This window comes from Lissotriton helveticus, chromosome 12, assembly GCF_964261635.1.
Source record: "Lissotriton helveticus chromosome 12, aLisHel1.1, whole genome shotgun sequence".
Lineage (NCBI taxonomy): Eukaryota > Metazoa > Chordata > Amphibia > Caudata > Salamandridae > Lissotriton > Lissotriton helveticus.
Window position 1 is genome coordinate 702,645,722 of NC_136073.1, and position 22,531 is coordinate 702,668,252.

At 43.1% G+C, this 22,531-nt stretch overlaps 1 protein-coding gene across 2 annotated transcripts in view; it reads right to left on the reverse strand.

Annotated features, from left to right (window-relative positions):
* PEAR1 (platelet endothelial aggregation receptor 1) overlaps positions 1-22,531 on the reverse strand; it is a 376,148-nt gene that overhangs the window by 87,419 nt on the left and 266,198 nt on the right. For both annotated transcript variants that reach the window (XM_078671558.1, XM_078671559.1), the window contains exons 8-9: positions 21,497-21,633; positions 8,331-8,543 (exon numbers count right to left, since the gene is read on the reverse strand). In XM_078671558.1, the coding sequence (XP_078527684.1) occupies positions 8,331-8,543; positions 21,497-21,633 (350 nt within the window). The remainder of the gene's footprint in view (positions 1-8,330; positions 8,544-21,496; positions 21,634-22,531) is intronic.

Consider the following 22,531-nt stretch of genomic DNA (forward strand, 5'->3'; position numbering starts at 1 on the left):
TTTTAAAACAAACTGACCCTTCTCAGCCACCTGTGTACAGATTCGTGATTGATCTTCGAGAAGTAAATAAGATAGTTGTGCCACAATTCCCAGTTGTCCCCGACATTACCACATTATTGACTATGATTCCAGCTTCTGCTTCATGGTTTTCAGTGATTGACCTAAAGAATGCTTTCTTCAGCATCCCAATTGCTGAGGAGAGCAGGGACATTTTTTCCTTCAGTTTAGGAGGTCGAAGCTTCCGCTTTAAACGCGCTCCTCAAGGCTACTGTGAAAGCCCCTCAATATACAGTCAAGCTCTGAAAACACAGCTTGACACGATTGTCTTGCCTGAAGGTGCCACTCTTGTACAGTATGTGGACGATTTGCTCATTGCTGCAGACACTGAGAAAATTTGTAAAAAGGCCACATTGACATTATTGCGTCATCTGTGTGATCTGCATCACAAGGTGTCACTTTCCAAGCTTCAATATTAACGACAAGAAGTGACCTACTTAGGTCACCTCTTATCGAAGGAGGGAAGGAAACTGACCCCAGAAAGAATTCAGGCAATAGCGAAATTGAATGTGCCAAGAACACAGAGAGAAGTGCGTGCTTTCTTGGGCATTACATCGTACTGTAGACAGTGGATTCCAAATTTTTCGTTATTGGCCAAACCCTTGGTGGCATTAACGTGTAAAAATACACCCAATCCCATTCCTTGGTCTGAAGAGTGTCAGAAAAGTTTTCTCGAATTACGCACAGCATTATGTTCGGCTCCTGTGTTAGGTACGCCCAACTACAGTAAGCCTTTCACATTGTATGTCCACGAGAGGGAGGGCTGTGCTTTGTCTGTGTTAACTCAATTATTTGGAGGTAGACAGCGGCCATGCGCCTATTTTTCGTCAACTTTGGATCCGGTAGCACAAGCATTGCCAAGTTGTTTAAGGGCCACAGCAGCAGCAGCTGTTTCTATTCGACAGTCTGCTGGTCTAGTAATGAATAATACACTAATCGTGATGGTCCCACATGCAGTAGACACATTGTTAAATAGGACCAAGACACAGCACTTAACTAGTGCTCGACTGTCCAGTTATGAATTAACGCTGCTAGCGAGCCATGTGCACATAAAAAGGTGCAGTACCCTAAATCTAGCCACATTGTTACCAATTGCAAAGGAATCAGATGCTTTAGGACAGCATGATTGTTTCCTCACAACAGAAGAAGAGACAAAAGGGAGAGTGGATTTATTTGACACTCCTCTTGCTGAATGTGATGGTACATTATGGGTGGATGGTTCATGCTTTAAGCTCCCAAATGGTAACGTGACTACAGCATATGCTGTCACAACTTTGCACACAGTCGTTGAAACTGCACGAATACCACATGGTTCAGCTCAAGCCGCAGAATTAGTCGCACTGACGAGAGCATGTGTATTGTCTAAAGGAATGAGAGTGACTGTCTACACTGATAGTCAGTATGCGTTTGGAGTGGCTCACAGCTTTGGACGATTGTGGAGAGAACGTGGGTTCCTGACTTCGCATGGAGCTAAGATTCAGCATGGTCAGTTGGTGAATGAGCTTCTTGAATCACTGACCTTGCCCCTGCAAATGGCGATTGTGAAATGTAGTGCTCACAAGAAGGTGACTGATGATGTTGGTCGTGGAAATGCATTCGCTGATGAGACCGCTAAAGAAACGGCAAAGAATGTGATGAGCCGAATGTATTTTGCAGGCCCTGAAAGATGGACTGCTGAGGTTGGAGTATGTGAGGACACGATAGAAAGTGTGAAGTCCATCCAAGCTGAGGCCACAGAGAAAGAGTTGAGCATGTGGAGAGAGAGTATAGGGAGAATGGATGCAAATGGTTGTTGGGTTGAATTGACAGAGCATCAGAGATGGTTGTTACCCGATGCATATGTGCTTGCAGTGGTTACAATGGCTCATGGAATGGCTCATATCAGCGTGAAAGGGATTTGCGAGTTGTTGGCCCCAGTATGGAAGAATTCAGGGATTCCCAAGTGTGCGGAGAATGTTGTCAAAAATTGCATGGTATGTCTGAAGCACAATCCTGGTAGGGGAACCCCAACTCCAGCTGGTCATTTTGCACCTCCTACGTACCCGTTCGAGGTTTTGCAGCTAGATTTCATACACATGGAGAGGTGCAACAACTTAAAATACGTGCTCGTTGTTGTTTCTGCCTTCTCAAGATGGGTAGAAGCCTATCTCCTAAAAGACAATACTGCCTTGTCCACAGTGAAAGCCCTTGTAAAAGAGTACTTCCCCAGGTTTGGAATGCCTAGAATGGTCTGGTCTGACAACGGAAGTGAATTTGTGGGTCGTGTGATGAAAAGAGTGTGTGAAGGGCTAGGCATTAGGCAGAAGTTCCACGCTGCAAATCACCCCCAATCAGCTGGATTAGTAGAATGTTACAATGGCACTTTAAAACTTAAATTGGCCAAAATCCAAGCGAGCACAGGTCTTAAATGGCCTGACGCTCTACCCTTAGCACTCCTATCCACCAGAATGACTGTGCATTCGCGAGTGAAACTCAGCCCTTACGAAATTGTCTTTGGCCGGCCAGCCAACATATGGGGAGTGCCTAGGCCCACGAAGTTCAGCGAGCTGCAACACCCTATTTTACTTGATTACTTGTATGAATTGACGGCTAAATTGCGTGTTTTGCATCAACAGGTCCACAACACCCTGCCTCCGGTCTCTGAGACTCCAGGTCACTCCATTGTCCCTGGATCCTGGATTCTCGTGAAAAACTTTCAAAGGACAAAGAACGACCAGCCCAGGTGGACCGGGCCGCACCTCGTCCTTCTTTCCACGAGGTCAGCAGTTCGAGTGGAGGGGAAGGCCAACTGGATCCACGGGGTCCACTGCAAAAGAATCCCTTCACCTCCGCCACATGACCAGTGGGTCCAGAAGGGTGTCACTGACCAAGAGCTTACAACTGTGCCACGTGCCATACCTGTCAGCGATGACCGTGTAAAAGAAACTAACCCTGATTGTGAAAGCGAGAACATTTTTAACCCTGATTGTGAAAGCGAGAACATTTTTCAAGGAACTGTGCCACCACCAGAACAATTGAACTCTTTGGAGCCTGAACTGCTGTTTCAGGACCAGACAATACCAGGAAAAAGACGCTACAATTTGCGACCTAGTAAAACGAACGAACAAAAGTGATTCCTTTTTATGATTTGAGACCAAGACCTATGGACTAATAAACGTATCTTTTTCCCCAAGTCCTATTTTTGAAAGTGCAGATCTCCCATCTAGGTAACTTGCTTATTTTTGTTTTTTCGAACCGCCATCCGGGTTCCGCTGCTAGGGCCGCGGTTGATTAAAGTCTTTTGGGTGCAGCTGACGACGTTAGGTCGGTAGTTCTGGTTGGTCCAAGGAAGTTGCCCTAGACTGACGGAAGCATCCTTTAGCAGGGGCAACCTACCACCGCGGGCAGCACTTTAGAGAGGATGGAGTTTCCTGATGTGGAGAGACCTGCCAAACCAATGAACTTTAAGCAGAGACTGTGTAACACGATGACAAAGAAAAGTTTTATAATATTGTGTATTTTTATGCTATCCAGCCTAATGATCTTTTTGATAAGTTATGTTTTTTTCTCTTTCCATGTAACATTTGCGCCCACTGCATCACCCATACCTCCTCCTACTGTTTCCTCTCATTCTTTCCACCCTCTGCCCGACCACGAATCAAATAGGAGATTAGAGTTCATTAATAACTCCTTTGTTCAGTTATTACACCAACACCAACTTGTAATGAACACAACTAACTGTTGGGTGTGCGGTCTCATGCCTCACACAACGGATAAAGGTATCCCCTATTTGGTCCTGCCATTTAGTCACAATGGTTCAGTATGCGCATATAGGACAATGTTCATATATGCACGAGAAATCCAACCCCTGCGTTCTGTAAAAGACAACCTCAAGACTAGCGCCCTAGTCAAAGGTATAGTTGACATGATCAAGGAAGTAACTTCTTATGAAGATACTCCGGATGATGAGATACTTGCATATGTAGGTTGGAACGTGACCGGATATGGCACTACTTTAAGTGAGAAACAGAAAGCCAAAAGATCGTCCCCTATCTGGATCGTACCCCATCAAGGTCACCTGTGTCTGCAAGGTATTGGCAAGAATCCCAGAGCTCAGCTAGGGAAGAGTATCTGTACAGAAACGTATGTTTTTGGATCTCAGACTTCCCCTGCGTTTTTAGCCGCTAAGGGTACTTATTTCATCTGCCATGATAGAGCCTACACATGGTTGCCCCCTGACTTCTCGGGCTCATGTTTTGTTTCATTCCTGTTACCTCCCACCTACACAGCAGCGGCGGATTACCACCAGACAAGGGTAGTTAGAGGTGTCTTGAGTAAAGAAGACACTGCAGGTCAAGAATTTGGGGACTTTGCAAAGGGTTTTCTGCCGTTCTGGGGATCCATGGCTAACAGTAGAAACATAAGGCAATTAACAAGGGTGGTTGAGTCCACCGTGACTGAAACTGCTGATGCCCTTAGTAACTTGACTGCTGAGCTCCAGTCGGATCGACTTATGACCCTTCAGAACCGGGTCGCTTTGGATGTTATACTTGCAGACCGAGGTGGAGTATGCAAATTGATCCAGTCTAGTTGTTGCATTTTCATCCCAGATAATGCTCCGACCGTGTACAGGGCCATCTCCAAACTACATAAGATTTCTGAATCTATTCATGTGGATAAAGGAGATTGGTCGTTAATGGGATGGTTCTGGGGACTGATATCTGCCTGGGGATGGAAAATTCTGATGGTCATTGGGATGGTCTTAGCCATTCTTTTCCTGTTCTGTCTGTGCATACAGTGTGCTCCTGCAATATGTGGCCTCTGTGTTACATCATGTGTAAGGAAGCCTGTGTCAAGAGATGAACTAAGTACTAGAATGATGTTACAGCAACATCTCAATGACTTTACGAATATCGATCTGGACTCAGACTAACATGAGGATAGATTAATTGCCTATGTAAGGGCAAAAGGAGGGATTGAGGTTCTGAAAATCTGGATTCGTATAATTATTCTGGACTCGAGAATTAAAACTTCGTCGAAACCTGACGAATTTGGTATCAAAAGACCGAGAATGACGAGTACATCATGTACATATATTTTCAGCATATTTGAGTGACGATTTCACCTCGAAATCGTCATTTACATTCTGAACCCTTGGCTTCCATTTATGTGTTGCCCTCTACATAGGCCTTAATCCAGCTGAATTCGATTCCACAAGGACACATACTCCTAATCGACTTTTCCATGACCTGTACAAGTTGGAACAATTGCCCCAGGCCGAACTCGTTAGGTCAGTTCCCTCCCAGTGGCCAAGCAAGATAGCATCTAGGCTCAACAAACCATAAAACCATTTCAGCGCGCACAACTGCCATATCTCGCTCACATCTATCTCCACTCTTTTGCTTCACTTACTTTATGGTGGGGAGGTGCCCGTTTTTATTAGGGGTCCAGTGATATCTGATGAAATGTTGGGCCTTGCCAAATGATTTGTTGTAGGCAGCACAAAGTGAAATATGGACATGTCATCATGACTCTGCTTTCTCTTTGTACTAGAAGTATGTTAACGATTTACTTTACAACCAAGAATGTTTCGCCTAGAGCCTAAAATTGTGTATAAGAAGAGAAGCCTGACTTTGTAAAGGTGTGCAGTCTCCTGAGAATATACCCGTATTGTACTTCTAGGACACTTGTTACCTTGGTTGCAGCCAATAAACTAATCTTTGACTTCACCTAGAAGACTCTGAGTTTCTGTAGGTCTGGATCAGGAAGAACCCGAGGTCTCTGGGTGTTGATTCCCTGGCACCGCTGGGTTACCGGTTCTGTGCCGGTTCTTAAAAACCCAGTACCTCACTTTGTGTGTGGCTCTGTGTGTGTGTGTGTGGCTTTGTGTGTGGCTCTGTGTGTGTGTGGCTGTGTGTGTGTGTGTGTGTGGCTGTGTGTGTGTGGCTGTGTGTGTGGCTGTGTGTGTGTGTGTGGCTCTGTGTGTGTGGCTCTGTGTGTGTGGCTCTGTGTGTGTCTCTGTGTGTGTGGCTCTGTGTGTGTGTGGCTCTGTGTGTGTGTGTGTGGGGCTCTGTGTGTGGCTCTGTGTGTGTGTGTTGGGCTCTATGTGTGTGTGTGTTGGGCTCTGTGTGTGTGTGTGTGTTTTGGGCTCTGTGTGTGTGTGTGTGTTGGGCTGTGTGTGTGTGTGTTGGGCTCTGTGTGTGTTGGGCTGTGCTGTATGTGTGTGGGTGCGTGTCTGTGGGTTCGTGTGAGTGGGTGCATGTTTCTCTGTGTGTTTGTGGGTGCGTGTGGGTGTGTGCGTGTGGCTCCGTGTGTGTGTGGGTGCGTGTGCCTCTGTGTGTGTGTGTGTGGGTGCAAATGCAATAGGTCTCGCATTTGCGAGAGATTAAGCTATTGGCATTGTAAATGACAATGCCATTTATTTATATGTTTTAAAACCAAAAATGTTGTGAGCAATGCCAATAGCTCTAACTTTAACAAAGACGAGAGCATTGCATTGTAAATGCTTGTTAAAGGAGGTCACATTATTGTAAACATTGATTCTATTGGAAGAAGACTTAAATTGGATAGTGAGACTGTTCTGTGGGGAAAGAGAAAATCAGCGAAAATCCTCATTCCGGGAGGACTGGAAGACAAATGAGGAGGTAACAACACAATCAGATACCGGAGACCGCAGAAAGTTATATAAGCATTTTCTCGAAAATATGCACGCAAAATAAACTATATGCACATCATAGCGCCATGTGGTTCCGAACTCTACTTATCACACAGCCCGATGTACCCCAGCGCTCCAGACTGCCAATCCCAGAACTCTCTGCAGCTCTGCACTTCGTCATGGTTTGCTATTTCAACCTAACAGCAGCAGGCTCAGAAAGAGAGGACGCGGGTGTGTCTAGTCTGGCATGCATACTGATGTAGGCTATCCTCTGACAAACATTGAACATCAGGTAAAATTTCTCCTTGACCTGCACCCCATCCCCTGCCCTACATACTACCAGCTTGAGTGAGGATAGAGGCAGGTTCTTGGAAGACTCTATGCGCATTTTTTGGCTCTTGACGACAAACCTAGGGGATGATATATGCTCCCTAACCTTCTTATAAGGTGCATTAACTAAGCAAATGTGATGACGCATGTGTCCCTGACACCAGTCATACATGCACATTTTTTTTAGCTAATAATTCCAAAATCCCACAGTTGCTGCCAGCACTTGGAGAGGATGTGGTGTTGTGTGTGGTGCCTTCAGTTGAATCAAGCACAGGACCTGTGCTGCACAAAAGCACAGTTGGTGCTCCCACCTCTTGAATTTTGGTTTGCCTCCAGTTCAAACAGCCATGTGGTGGAGATAACAATGATATTCTCCATCTCACACTGTTTGAAGTTTTGTTTCTGCCCAATCATGTTAGTACGGAAGGAGCCACTTAATCAGAATTAGATACTGATTCACTTTGTTATGTAATTTACATTTGATATAGCGTAAAAGGTTTACTCCTAACGGAGTATACCCGCGCTAAGGCCTAGAATCTAGAAGGCTAACAGCAGACACCTTTCTGAGGTTCTTTGGTTTAATTTATACAATTGAGAATAACGATATTAGAATATTTCCCACAAAACCATGCTAATCACCTATATCCTCGATATGTAATTGAAAACTCGTTAACATGGAGTATCTTTCCTCCTGATTTATCTTTTTATAATTTAGGAAAATAGTGTTAACATCTTCATGATGCTGGAAGGTTCTCTATTCACCTGACCAAACACATTTCCATACATCACTGGCTAGATTTCCATGAGAGTGTCTTTAGATGGATAGATAGATAGATAGAAAGATAGATAGATAGATAGATAGATAGATAGAGATAGATAGATAGATAGATAGATAGATAGATAGATAGATAGATAGATAGATAGATAGATAGATAGATAGATAGATAGATAGATAGATACTTACCTTGATGATACAGCAGTAATTGATATTCGACACTTGATATTGTCACTAGATATTGTTACCTACGGATGGGCCATAGCACCAAAGAATCCCCAGAAAACCCGCGAATTGGTGGAAGTTTGTCGAAAGACGGTGAACGCAGGCATGGCTGAACCTAATGCAAACTGTAGTACTCTGAGGATGGTAGAATGTGTGAGCAATAGAATCACCCGAGTAGAAACACTTCAATGGTAAATAAAGTCCTTCATAGAGAACCTGCTTATAAAGTCAATTGTCATTTTCATGATTGAAAACTGGGTGCTCAATGAGCCTTAAAGACATAGCTTTATAGGACAAACACCTTCTTACCTCTGCGTGTGAAGAAGATCACAAGTGCACTTCATGTTACACTGAAGTCCATAAAGACCATCAGGGCACATGCGCTCCTCACACCGGAACCCGTAGAAGCCAGCCTCACACAGGCACGCGCCATTAATGTGGTAGCAGCGTGCCCCGTTAACACAGTCACACTTCTCGCCGCAGTCCTGGCCGTATTTTCCAATGGGGCATTCCTCCCGGCACCTGCATGAGACAGAGACATGAAGGGATGAAATACCAACAAGAGAAGCTCAACGGCCATTGACCATACAGGCCACACTTCATGCTGAGAATAATCCCCAGATCATATTGTGCAGGATAGTAGAAGAAGCTTCCACCACACTGAGGCATATTGCTCAAAGTAAAATGGTGAAAGTTGTGATGAGACTATAGTTATTAAAATAAGCTTACAAACAACAAAGCATGGCCCAATGGTGTACAAGCTAAATTGTTCTCATTGACTTTTAAACTCATAGCTACACTGCAAAGACTCCTGTAAGAATGAACATGATCTGGTAAGTATGTAGAAACCCTTTATTTACACAGTGTCTTCATAAGAGAAAAGGTATCTTGGATACAGTAAACAGGGCGGAGCATGGTGGCCTTTCATCATGAGAGGCAATAAAAACAGTTTGGCACGTGGTAAAAACACACGGCTCGTGGAACCATTAAGAATATAAAAAATATTTTCCCTCTTTAAGCAAGAGTAAATTTGACAACGACTTAAGAGAACAACCAAATATACATCAGGTAAAAACAAAAAAACAAAAATAGGAACAAAGCAAGGTTGTCCTAATAAATTCAATCAAATGGATGAGGTGGCTTAAACTCAAACACAATCCTTGCGTTTAATTGAGGGCATCCTAACTCTGCCTCCAACCTTGACCCGCAAAGCCTCGGAACTAGTTTCATTCTTTGCTCTGTCACCATAACTTGAGTTCATCAGCTCAGCTGGAGCACTTCTTTTTATTACATTTTCTACAAACACACATTCTGACTGTGCAGTAGGAGTTTCTTCAATTTGTGTTTTCTCCCATCTTAGCCAGGAATTCATCACTTGTTTTATCAATCACTGCTCCATGCCTCTATTCTTTTTGTGCACCACTTCCGTCACATTTATCCAAACACTTAACATTCAAAAGTCTACTGTATTGCCTTGCTACACTAATTGGATTAATTTTGAAAGTTTTTAATGGTTTCCCAAATTTAGATGTGGTTTAAATAACAATTCCAGGTTTCAGGATACAAACCCATTCACCCACTCAGATTAAGTAAACATGCTATTTTATCTATATCATATTTCCTTTTCATTTTCTCCTGCTTTTCCACCACTCTCTGTCCTACATTCACTGTGTTCATTACCAAAATGTCAGCCTGTTTTTTCAACCACCAAGGATGTATGTTTGAAGCAGGTAAGCGTCTCTTAAGTAATTTACCTGTTCTCTACCAAGTAGTACTATGAGGAGTAATAAGATAACTCCATAACTTTTCATGGCCATATTCTTTTCTGTTTGATATAGCCCTTGAGAACTCTGTTAAGTCTTTCAACCTGCCCATTACATTAAGGATCAAAATAAAGCTCCACATCACAATTCTTAAGGAAATCATCCATAACTTGTGAATTAATTTGCACACATTTGTCTGTGATGAAACATCCTGGAAACCTTCCATAAAAAGACTTCTTGAAAAAAATAATCAGAGATTAAGTTATTGCTCGGCTGACCAATTTCCCTTCAGGCAATTTACAGTATAATCTACAAGAACCAAGGCAAATCTAGAGCCGGCAGGCAGTTGATCATATGACCAGACACATCAAATCCAACACCCAGGAATGCTTTGGCCAGGGAACAGAACTTAAAGGAGCTGGTTTGACTTTGAGCATGTGATAACTGTTACTACACTTTACTCATTGTCGGATGTACGACGGTACAGCGCGTGGTATTACCACGCGTACCGTTACAACGCGTCTTTTACAACGCAAGTCGTTACCACGACTTGCGCTGTAGGGGTGCGGACTTAGGAATAGTTTAATTTACTATTCCAACACCAGCCTACGTACAGTAGGGAATGTGTTAGAATAGTAAATCTACTATTCCTTATCTTAGAGCGCCCTCCAGCGCAAATCGTGGTTACGACTTGCGTTGTAAAAAACGCGTCGTAACAGTACTGCGGGGTAACATACGCGTTGTAAATGATGTTCCCCCTCATTGTCTAATACACTTCACTGCCAACCTGTCCAGTCCCTACCACCAAAGGTGTTATCTCAAAAATCTCTCCATAGGGGAAATTGCAGGATGCCCTTTGTGTGCCAGATTTAATATCTTACTGTGTATAGAACCTGGAACCACACATTTTCCTTTCAATATCAAAATGCTCCCTTGCTCTTCACATTCTTCACTAACGTTCCAAAAAGAAAACATTGCTGGTGAAATACCTGCTTTTGTGCAGATAAGACTCTCCCACCCATCTATGCCCCATGCAATAAAGTATATCTAATTCCACACTCTTGTTCCATTAAACTTCTGTCAAACTTGGAACGAAGGGGACAATCTGTCATTTACAGTTGAAATGACCTCAGAAACAACGAGAATATTAGAACACATTCTCTCTCTACTGCCAACCCAGACAGGCAATCTGCAGTAGTATGCAACCCATTGCTAGCGTCCCAAATTGACCCCACACTGGCTAAGCACCACTCTGTGAATTCCACTATGCTCCAATGGTAGATAATGCCAGGGGTACAGCTACAGTCTTGGCCGGTAAAAAAATAAATATGAAGCACTGTGCTTGTTCATCAAATTAAATTGACTGAAACAACTGGGCTAAGTCTCCAAGTTAGAAAAGGCTCTGTAGCCCCAAAAATATATGTATAGAGTCCACCGTGGGTCTCTTTTAAAGAAATAGGCCCCTCCTGTATCTATCTGAGGAAACTAACGATGAATGTATTACTCAACCAACCTACTCGGGTTGCCTTTACAAAATGCGCAGTCAGACTGAGAAGGTTTCTGTTGTTGCTCTATATTCTTCTCCAATATATATGCAAACGACAGTGTAGCATATATCACTAAAGTGCAGACGATGCAGTGCTCAACTGTGTGCATACATACATAAAATATATACAAAAGACAAAATCAATGCTCCCCGGTCCTTAACAAAGTTGTTCTAATAATACATGTGCGTACACCATAGCACCATATAGATTATAAATAATCTGGGAAACATGGGATGTATGTCGACGTTTGGACCCCTTATGAGCGGTAAGTTCTCCTCAGGACAAAAAGTCGTCTGGCTCAGTATCTGTATATATGGGGTGGTAGAAACCCACACCAAAAGTCAGTCTCTATCATCTATTTCTCAGTCACTGTCAAAAACGGCCATGAATGTATGCTTACATGACTCACTATTAAGGAGTGTGATATGTAGGGTGCCAGCCACATACACCAATCCGGGTCCTAGGATCCACAAATGCAATGACATTAGTCAGGGCCACCACACCCTCTATAAGTAATAGAACTATGACCCGCCCCCCCCCCCCCCCCCAGACATCCTCTTGCAGGCGGGTGAAGTCACTGACTGCACTCGCCAGAATGCATCTCTAATCCCCTTTAAAAGTGCAGGTTGGTCGCCGCCTACACTGTGAAAATACGGGAAACATCCTTTACAACGAAACTTTTACAACGCAGTGCTTTTACAATGCAGGTTTTACAACGAAAACCATTACAACGCATTGCGCTGGGGGGCGCTCTAGGATAGGGAATAGATTTAATTTACTATCCAACACCTTCCCTAGTGTCCACGGGGACTGGAGTTGGAAAAGTAAATTAAACTATTGACTATCCAGCACCTCAAAGCGCTATGCGTTGTAAAGGTTTGCGTTGTAATACTTGCGTTGTAACAGCATGCGTGGTAAAAGCATGCGTTGTAACGTCATACATCCTGAAAACACGGAGCGAGTTTGCAGCTGCTCTGGGGCAGTGCATTCTTTGTAAAAGGGCACATTTTCATGTTTTGTGCCTGGCACAAACATTGAAAATGCATAATACGGCCCCTGAAGGTCTTTCAGCAGATCGGATGAATGGCCTTAGGTCCGAACCTGCATTGTTTGCGACAATTGCACACACTATAAAGCACTGTAAGGCTTTCAGTCCCTCTGTCTCTGACAGTAGCATGTTATTGTATTATTAGAAAACACAACTTAAACTCCAGATTGCACTGGGAGTTGCAGCAGAATTGTCTGACCCCCACTGAGTCATCTCCCCAAGCTATTGAATTCTGTTCCTTCGGAGGCCTGCTTCGCAGTGTGTTTTAGGCCCCTAGTGTTGTGGGTCAGCCTGACCCAGGTGACATTGGATGCTGGGATGTGTTGCCTGCACGGATTCTAAAGCTAACAAAAGCCCAGTCACATTTTTGCGCGGTTGCAGTGCGACTCCAGAGGCCGCTTGGGCCAGTAATTTGTGCGTCTCTTGGCCAAAGACTGCAACAGGGGAGTCTGCAGCTGGTGACCGCGCGACCTGCCTGCAGGTGCTGCTGCAGTCAGTGGAAGCATGGGGGTCCAGCATGCCCTCCAGGTGTTGGCTGAGTAATGGGTCCAGAAGAGAAATAATACGATTTGTTTTCATTTTCAATCAAATGCCGCCCACCTCTACGGATGTCCAGTGATTGCAGCAGCGTTCTCATGCTACAGGATGGAAACCAGACAAACAGTGCTGACGGTGTCCTGGAGAAGCCAAGACTCCTCCTGAAAAAAGGCTCAGCATCAGGGACATCTTCAGGATTTTGGGGGCCCTGAGCCAAAGTATTTTGGGGGCCCCGTTTGGAGCGGCTTTGAATCTATGATCAAATTTCGAACTCTTTCAGGACCTCTGGCCACAGGTCACTGACAGTGCACAGGCACACTTGTCCAAATTCTAAATGTATTTACATCTGATATTCAGGAATAGTGAGGTGTGTTTTTTATGTTGTAAGACAGCAGCAGCTCTCTAATATTACTGCAAATAATCTCTGTGACACACTCCCATTTCTCATATTTGAAGTCCTGTTTTGATCTAAAATAAACTTTTTTTATGGATGTTGCTTAAAACGTAAACACAACATTTCTTTGCAAAAAGTCTGTTAAAGACTCACAGATTACCCACATTAAAAATATAATAAAGAAAAATGGTATTTAAAACAATCTGTTTAAGAATTATTCAAGGTCATCAAGACAAGACTCTTCAGAATAGAGCGGGCTCTATCAGAGCCCAGATTGTTGGTGTATAATATTGGGGGAAGACAGATCACTTTGGTGGGTTAAGACACATCTAATACTGCTTCCTGGTTGTTGTCCTGTCATGTAGCGGCCTGTACGCCATATGGAAGATCTAGGGATAATAGAGTCATTGGAGATGGTCTGAAGATGGAATTACGATCCAACTGATGTGACTGAGGTGTCATTTGTGATAGCCAGGATAAGGGGATATCAGATCTGTGTGTAATCTAAGTTAGGTGTTTTCACTAGGTGTTTTTGAAGGACCTGTTGTAATATTTAGTACTTAGGAACCTTGTTATATTAAATCATTTAATATATACAAGGTTTTTTAAATGTATTTGAAATGCTGTGTTTATGTCTGACTAAATTTGTTTTTGTGAAATAGAAAACACAAAATGCTCAATGAACTGACTTTTTTGAAGCTTCGTATGTCCAAATAAAAGTAACAGATTTTGTCAGCCTGTGGTGGACCATGTTTTTTTTTGCATTTAATGGAAAGGGTGAAAATTCATAAAACACCATGAAAGTTGAGGAATTCCGCTGAAAATTGATAATTGGTTTTGCGAGCAAAATTTTCCATGGGTGGATCTTGCACTTTGACTAAATGCTTCGCCCACTTCTAGTTATGTCTAATACTATGTATGCCGTGTTTTGATGAGAAGCAACTTCAGAGTTGTAAGGCATGTCTGTGCTGTGTCGGCTGTTTGTGGAGTGATATACCACCCTAGTGTGTTTTTATTGGATGTATTTTGTGGCTGTATCCTTGATGAGTACTGTTGATAGTGATAGCTTTGGAGCATATCTGTGGTTTGCTCAGCGTATAGAGAGTTATGCCTAGTATGTTCTGTTAGACGTGTATGAGTATCTTGTGTAGTTGGCAGCTACTCTCAAAGAGTTAACTTGGATCTCCTATTGGGAGATCAATCTGTGCCAGCTCATAGCAGAACTGAACAAATATTCTTTGCTTCCTTGTTGCTTTTTTTAAATCTCCAGAGAGACAAGCACATCAACAGTTTTGCAGTGATTTGATTGATCAACAGAACATCTCCAAGTTCTTTTTGGGTCAATAATCATAACTGGACAGCTTTTTTGGTATAAAAAAACTAAAAAGAGCTTGTAAGTCCAGCCCTTTTAACCAATGAGATATTTGTGAAGAAAAAACCTTCCTCTTTAGGAGTTATCAGGCAAGAAAGCAGTGAATTGAAGTGAGATCCTAGTTGCAAATATAGAACTAAGGACTTGATTTCAATATCGGGCAGTTGGACTGATGGCCGCTATTCTGGCAGTCAGGAGACTGCCGACAAGCATGTGGGAGATCCGACTGCCATATTTCGAAGTGATCACCAGGTTGGTAATCAGAAGTCAGCATTACTATGGTGAGGGCATGCTGTGGCCGTAGAAAAGGGCCACAGCAGATGCCGCCGCCGTGCAACACATCTGACAAGTCTGTGCACCGTGTGCCATGCACCATGTCGTGCATGGCACAAAGTGCAAACACAATAGTGCCAGGAGAGAGGGACACCACCTGTGCCCCCAAACACATTTTATTCTGGGCTTCAACACCCAGAGGCCCTGTTTGGGGTCCCCGATCCCTTTCTGTCAGACATGTCATCGTGGTGTTCCCGCCATGAAAAGGCTGTCAGAGATATCATAATCCCAGCGGCAGTGCTGGCCATTCTGGGACACTCATCGGACTGCCACACCGTCGGGGTCTACGATTCTGGTGAGGGTGCAGTCTTGCATCCAACAGCTGTGGGTCAGACTGCCAGCACCATTAAACAGTGGTCAGACTGAAGGGCTGTCGGCGGTCGTTCCGCCACCAATGGCCTGTCAGTGGTCTGACCGCCACTATCATAATCAGGCCCTAAGCTGTGATACTACATAGGTGGAAAGACATTTAGGAGGAAGCTATTGTTATCCTGAAAAATGAGCCATGATTGATCAGGTGGTGAGTGAATAAAAGCATATATAGGTGGCAGTGTCTATTTTTTTTTACTGAGTTTTATATAGTGCGAAATTGACCCGAATCGGGTATCAGAGCTCTTTACATAGCACCAGTTGCACTACATGAGGACACGTTCATTTTGTTAGGCACAGGGAGATTAAGTGATTTGCCCAGAATCACAGGATGTTCAGTGTCATTGCCGAGACTCGAACCCGGTGCCCCAGATTTGAGGTTGACCGCCCTAGCCATTACGCCAACTCCTCTCCTCTCAACTCCTTTACTAGTCCTAACGAAAGCTCTTTTGTTGTTAGGGACGGAGCAAATTGAAGGACTGGAGGCATTTCATCTGTAAAGGGTTCCATATGATGCTGGGTGCTATCACTAACATTTTTAAAATCTTCCTCCATACACATACTTTGTTGCTCCTTCAGCTGCAAGAAGAATTTCAGAAATCTCGTCAGTTAATTAAAAGATATCTAAGGTCTTCTATTCACCTAAATGTAAAGGAAAAAGATCTTCAGGTTGCTATGGCAATCTGCGTCCTTCTGTATGGAAATACGTTTCCTTGGTGGAATCTTTGAGCCCCAACATTTCTAGATGGTATAGGCATCTCCCACAATCTGGGGTGATCAGCAACATAGCTTGCTTGACACTTGGATGTATGTTCACCAAACATTTGAGGGGTTCTCCCATGATGCAAAACAAGGCCAAACAAAGGGCTTGATTACGATGGCGGAAGGCCCGCCACGACAGTCTGTCAGCTGGCCCTCCGCCATGGCAATGTGAATTCCCCCCCTCAATATTATGATGGCGGGGGGAAGCGTTGGGGAAGCGTGGCGGTCGAAAAGACGAACCACCACGGTTCCTACAGGCGGTCCTTTTCCGACCGCCTGTCGGAGCAGCAACATTACCCAGCTTTGCAGTGGTGCCTGCCAGGCACTGCCGTTGGGATTATGATATCCCTTTCCACAGGTCTTTTCACGGCGGTCAACCCGCCATGAAAAGGCAGACTGAAACGAATTTGAAGGCCTGTAGCGGACCCCCCTTCACTCTAGGGCAAGGGCACTGGATGCCTGGGGGCACCTGTGGTGCCCCCTATATATCACCGCACCATGTGGCAGGCACCACATGGTGCCTGCTACATAGTGCAGGGATATGCACATCCCTGCCATAATGCAAAGTATAGGTGATCCAACCGGCGTGGTGACAGTCGCATCGTAATTCGGATTGAGGGGAGGCCGGTCCCACCTCCGAAACAATGGTTAACGGACTGAAGTCCGTCCACCATAGTCATGAGCCCCATAGTGCCTATTTACTATACATTGAATAGGAATGGGAGTTCTGGAATCATTAGTAAATATACCACTTTATCCTGTGTATCTCTACGTTCTGTGCATAATATGCAGTAGTGTAAAGGCATAATGATGAGCAAGGACGAAGCCTAGGAAAAAGGCATCAATCACCAAGCTGTGTCCTCCGAAGAAACTCCAGCGAGCAAAATTCTATTTCTTGTTCGTACTGCTGCCAAATACCTCCACAGTCTGAACAAGATGAAACTTGTGAATCTGAGAGAGTATTTCCGGGTGATGTTTCCATTCATGATTGGCGGAAGTCAGCCTGCTAAGTGTTTTCACCTTGATATAATTACTGCCGCTGCACACATCCGGGATTGCTTCCTATTTTAATTAGTATACACCAGAATTTGAATTGGTTTCCGGAACACTTTAGTACGATTTATTATTGCTACACAAGTCAGTCTTATGTTTTATCAGTCAAAAGGATGAAAGGTGGAGCTGCTCCTGGTGTGGGGCTACCTGATGACTTACAAGTTGGAAGCAAACCTCTGCGGCAAATGCTAAACTCACTGGCTACAGCAGTACCTTATATTTTTTATAACTGGATATAATTTCAAATACGCCGGAAAAATCAGAGTAATTCCGGTAATACTGGATTACGTGCAAAGAAAATAGCTCTAGGTGATGGGAATAAGTTTGGAGGAGTATTCTACATTTTGTAGTGCAAAATGCCTTCTCATGGCCATTTTAGAAGAGAGCGGGGCATTTTGTAATAAGAAAGTAGTGATAAATTGGGTGAAAATCCTACCTCAAGGCCTCATTTAGTGAGAGCAATCGGCCGTTCATGCTTGCTATTTATGTTCTGTTTGCACTTGGCACTATTTCTTAGAGCAAAATGCATTTCCGAGCCCATTTTGGATGCCAGGAGGGATTTTTATATTGAGTTTAGTGCTAAATGCAGAATTACTCTTCTCGCATAATTATACATAATCTTGCAGAATTGTTAAGAAATTCTGTGTTATTACCCTACACTGAATTATGCTTCTTATGCCCACTGCACATATGTAGTGAGAAAATGTGAGTCAAGGCCCGTTTACAATGCAAAATCTAAGATTTCTCAATACATTTCATTTGTAAAATGATAAATGTGTTCAACAAGCAAAACCGAGTGGTCAGTATGAGCTTCTCACATTCAAGATTTTCAATGAGAAACACTGTTAGTGACATCAAAAATGAAAGGTAAGTTTTACAGTATTTCTAAAGAGGTATATTTTCAAATGTTTTATTCTTTGGTGCTTTTAATTTACACATAACAGTATTTTTCAAAGTTAAAAATGATGATGCCTTTCGGCAGTGCCTTTTAACGGCACATTTGGCAAAATAAGTAGACAAAATGATGTTACTTTCAGAGGTAATTGGGAAGTGATAGGTACAGCTTCATTTCCCATTCTGTTCAGAATCTGTGCCTCCTGAACATCACTTCCTGTCTGCAAGGTGGTTTGGCCCACAGTTTCAAGACAATTGAGCTTTAACTACAGCAACAACAATATTAATAATAATATAATAATAATAACGCCCACGGACTCTCGCTCTTGGGGTTATGCTACACACCAGGTTGTTAACCCCTTCGGTGCTCATGACGGTTCCACCCCGTCATGAGTCTCGGTAGGTGTGTGCTCATGACAGCGTGGAGCCGTCATGCTGCTGCCGCTCCTCCCACGCGGCACTAATTCCCCACCTGTGCAGGGGAATTAATGAGTGGCCGGGGTTGTGACGGCACCATGCCGTCATGATCACACGCCGCCCGTGAGGCATGATGGCGTGGCGTCATCATGAGCGCCAAAGCACCATGCCCACCCCCTAGCCCCCCCCGCCGCAGCGGAATTCACGGCGCAAAGAAAGTGTTAAGGTTAGCGATATGTTAAATGTTGGGAATAGCGGCCTAGTCATACCTGGATACTGTGAAGATGAACTGTAACTTAAATTGTACCTCATGTAATGTTATGAGCTGATATATCTGACAGATGTTAAATTAAACGCTAATAAAAATATGTTTGAGAAAAGTAATAATAATATTAATACCAATAATACTACTACTAATAATAAGTATGTGTAATTTGTATGACACTATTATTCAAAGCACTACTTGTAAAATATGATTATATGAAACCGTTTTACCGAATGTGTACCGTCACTTATTTTATCAACTAAAGATGGATGAAAGGCTGAGTAGACCTGCAAAGTTAAAACCTAAGCAAGATCTAATCTCATTAACCTGTTTAAACACCAAAAAGAGGATTTTCTCCTGCTACAGTAAAGTCTTGAAAGTACAACTTCAGTATTACACAGATATATTTAATTTGGAAACCCTTTAATACAAAAATATTAAATTATTATGTTTAATAAAAACCGGACAATTTAAAAGTACAGAAATAGTAAAATTATACTACAAAAGAAGGACTAATAAGGGAATATAGCTTTGAACGAAGTGCTACTGAAAAACAAGGATGCAACAGAAATTCAGATTGAAACAATTGAGTACCTAATGTGATCTAACACAATGTAGTCAGTGCTTAATTTGAGCCAGTGGTTTCCGGTGTTCGGCACCAGCACCTATGACTGTTTGCCACATGGTGGTGCAGTCTGTCTAATTTAGAGATGAGCAAAACTACAGTTGTTTGTTAATTCAATATACTTTAAAAATTACTAATACATTATTGTAGCTTTGGGTTTGCCTGAAATAGTCTGAATTGTCACACTTGTAGGAGTGTGATGGTCAGTAGTTATGTTGGTGCTCTCATGGGTGGTGCAAGCTGCAGCAGCCTCCTTACGAGGGCCCTGGCACTTATTTTCTCACAAAATAAGCACTGTTTGTAGCCAGTTATCTGCATGTAAGTGCAAGTGAAAAAAGAGTGTACCAAGACATGCAACCTTGAAGCAAACAAAAAACGAAAACTCTATTGAACCTTTTTTGTCTTCAATATGGTACCAAGCAGGAAGTGGTAAAATGTCCTCACCCTCTGACTCAGGAAAACGTTATGTGTTAGGCTGTGACAGTTTTGGATTGAAAAATAGAACATGCTATAGTTTTACACATTAGCCTTCAGATCGCACAACATACAGACTTACTGTACATTTGAAACAGATGTTAGGTGAAGCTGATATTTGGCCTAGATGGCAAATATCATACAAGTGTTGGCAAAGTCAATTGGTCTAGCATTAGTGCAAGCATTTGGGCTTTTTCAATGCTTGCTTTCTTTTCCCATGGTTTCTAGAATATTGTTGTGGGAGCTGCCAGGCACTCACCCATATGATTTTTTGATTATTTTTTTTTTCAAAGCAAATATACTTTTTTGGTCTCAGAAAGCACACGTTACCGTAGGAATCCCTGGTAGGAAAGCAAACTACTTTGTCTGTGGATGTGCTCTTTGACTAAGAGCCGAAACATGTCACTCACAAGGAAGTTAGCCAATGGCTGAAGGTGGCTGACTCACTGCCCCATAATGTAATCTGGATTGGGAAGAAAAACGTGACTGGCTCAACAGACCAGTGAAAGAAGAGGGCTGGCTAAAAGCCTTTATAGGTAAGTATATTACATGCTTAATTTTACTTAAATCAAAAGAACCTTAATTAGCATCAGCGCTAATAAGAGCAGCAAAAGAAAGTCTCTTGAGTCTGCCAATAAAAAATAAGATCTCTTTTCAAATATGGGTAGCTGGACGATCAGTGACTAGCATAATACAACATCATGGCCTCATGGGGAAACCTCTAATAAAAGAAGTAACAATAATTCCCACTCCTTTGATGTCCTCCCTCTACCTCTCTTCAAGCCTTTGCCTTACAGCGCAGAGATCTGAACTGTAGGAATTGGCAGCGGTTGCTCATTGCGACACTCTTTGCACATGCGCAACTTTTGGCAGCTTTCCGTAATGGTCGGGGGGGGAGCTCTGTCTCCTTTCTTGTATCAGGCCGGCTCTACTTTGTTCCTTGAACATCATTGTCAAATGCTTGTAGGAAATCCTGGGTGGTCAAAGTAAATCTAGATGCCTGCTGTGCTCTGCAATATTCCATAACATGTTGTTTTACTACACCGCACTTGAAAAGGTTAAAAAAGCAATTTTGTGAGTATACAAAAGAAGTGGAGCATTTTTGATTTTTTGGTCGATCCCACTTTGAATCTGCGTGGTGAGATGAGCCCTGCTTAGAGAAACCTATCTATAGGTCCTTTGAAATTAGTCCAGCAGCAGCAACCAGCCACAAGCCCTCTGCTAAGCTTTTACCATCTCTTTTCTGTATTACTCATTTAGCTAAAAGTGTAGAAATGTGTTTCTCATTGATCATTTTTAGCAGAAATGACAGGTAGTCAGATGTATGAAACTACCATCTAGGTAGGTATTAGACTTTAAAAATATTATGGACTCTTCATGAAGTGGATAGGCGTGGATATTGAGAAATTGGCCATTATACGGAGCGACTGCTCACCGGTGACAAGAGAATCCAGATGTGTATAACCACAGCCTATCCTGAGACCTGGTCACCTGCCCACCGGTCCCAGAGAATCCCTCTGCGCACTGTATTTGTCATTCCAAGAAGTGATAGCTCACATGTGCTCAGTCGATACTACAGCATGGTAATATTGCAATATTTATTGTGGGATATTATTACTCACCGATCCCCCGTGAATCCCAACGCACACCGACATTGTCCGTTTTCTGATTCACACACTCCCTTGTTATGGCAAAGGCATTCCTCTGTGCATCCACTACCAAAGTGCCCACTGGGACAAGGGAAGGAGCAAATGGAGCCCTTGAAAAGGAAGAGGAAAAGGAAAGTATCTTATTAAATATTACCCCTCAAACATGCAAATTAACCGTGATTCTACTTATCCCCTGCTTTTCGTTTTCAGGCTATTCTTAGCTTCACTGAATCATTGAGACCAAGATGTCACACCCTGATAAAGAACAATATGGTCTATTGAACTATTTTTGTAGCTTTCAACATAGAGCAAGAGGTCTTTCTTGGCAATTAAATCAAACACTTCTCTTTGGAGAATGGACTTTGATTAGGCCATGTGGGTTTCCGGGAAATTGAACCTGGTGCTATGATTGGTTCTTTCAACTGCACAGCAATCAAAGGTAGGATAAAATTAAGAAATGCATCCAATGAGCTAAATGTGGTGAGAATTCCAGTGAGTACCAATGTGGCCAGTGAGACGTTTGGCTACTGCTTAGTTTTTATTTTGTGTGCCCTTTTGCTTCCTGCTTTATGGTGCCCCATAATAACCTGCAAGAGCAGAGGTAAAACTGGAGAAATGGAAAATATAGACCAGTAGAGGGACTAAGATGGCAGCAAGATAGAGCAAGTAGGGAAGACCCCTTTTGACTAAATTAATTCCCCAAATAATCTGGCCTCTGAGGACCAATATTAATTGGCGGATAGATAAACTTATGATTCTGTGCTGCACATAGAGAAAGAGACCAATGAGTCAAGGAGGCAGGAGAAGAGGAAAAGATGAAGCGAGAGAGGGAGACAATCAGAAATTGAATTAATTGTGGGGGAACAAGGAGATGTTTTGGGGTATTAGGGATAGAGTTCAATAAACACTGCTACAGCGATATTGCTGCAAATGGAATGAAGCGGCTTGAAGGCTGGAAACATCTAGTAACTGCCCTCCCACCAACGCTATCCCCTAACAACTCCGGTG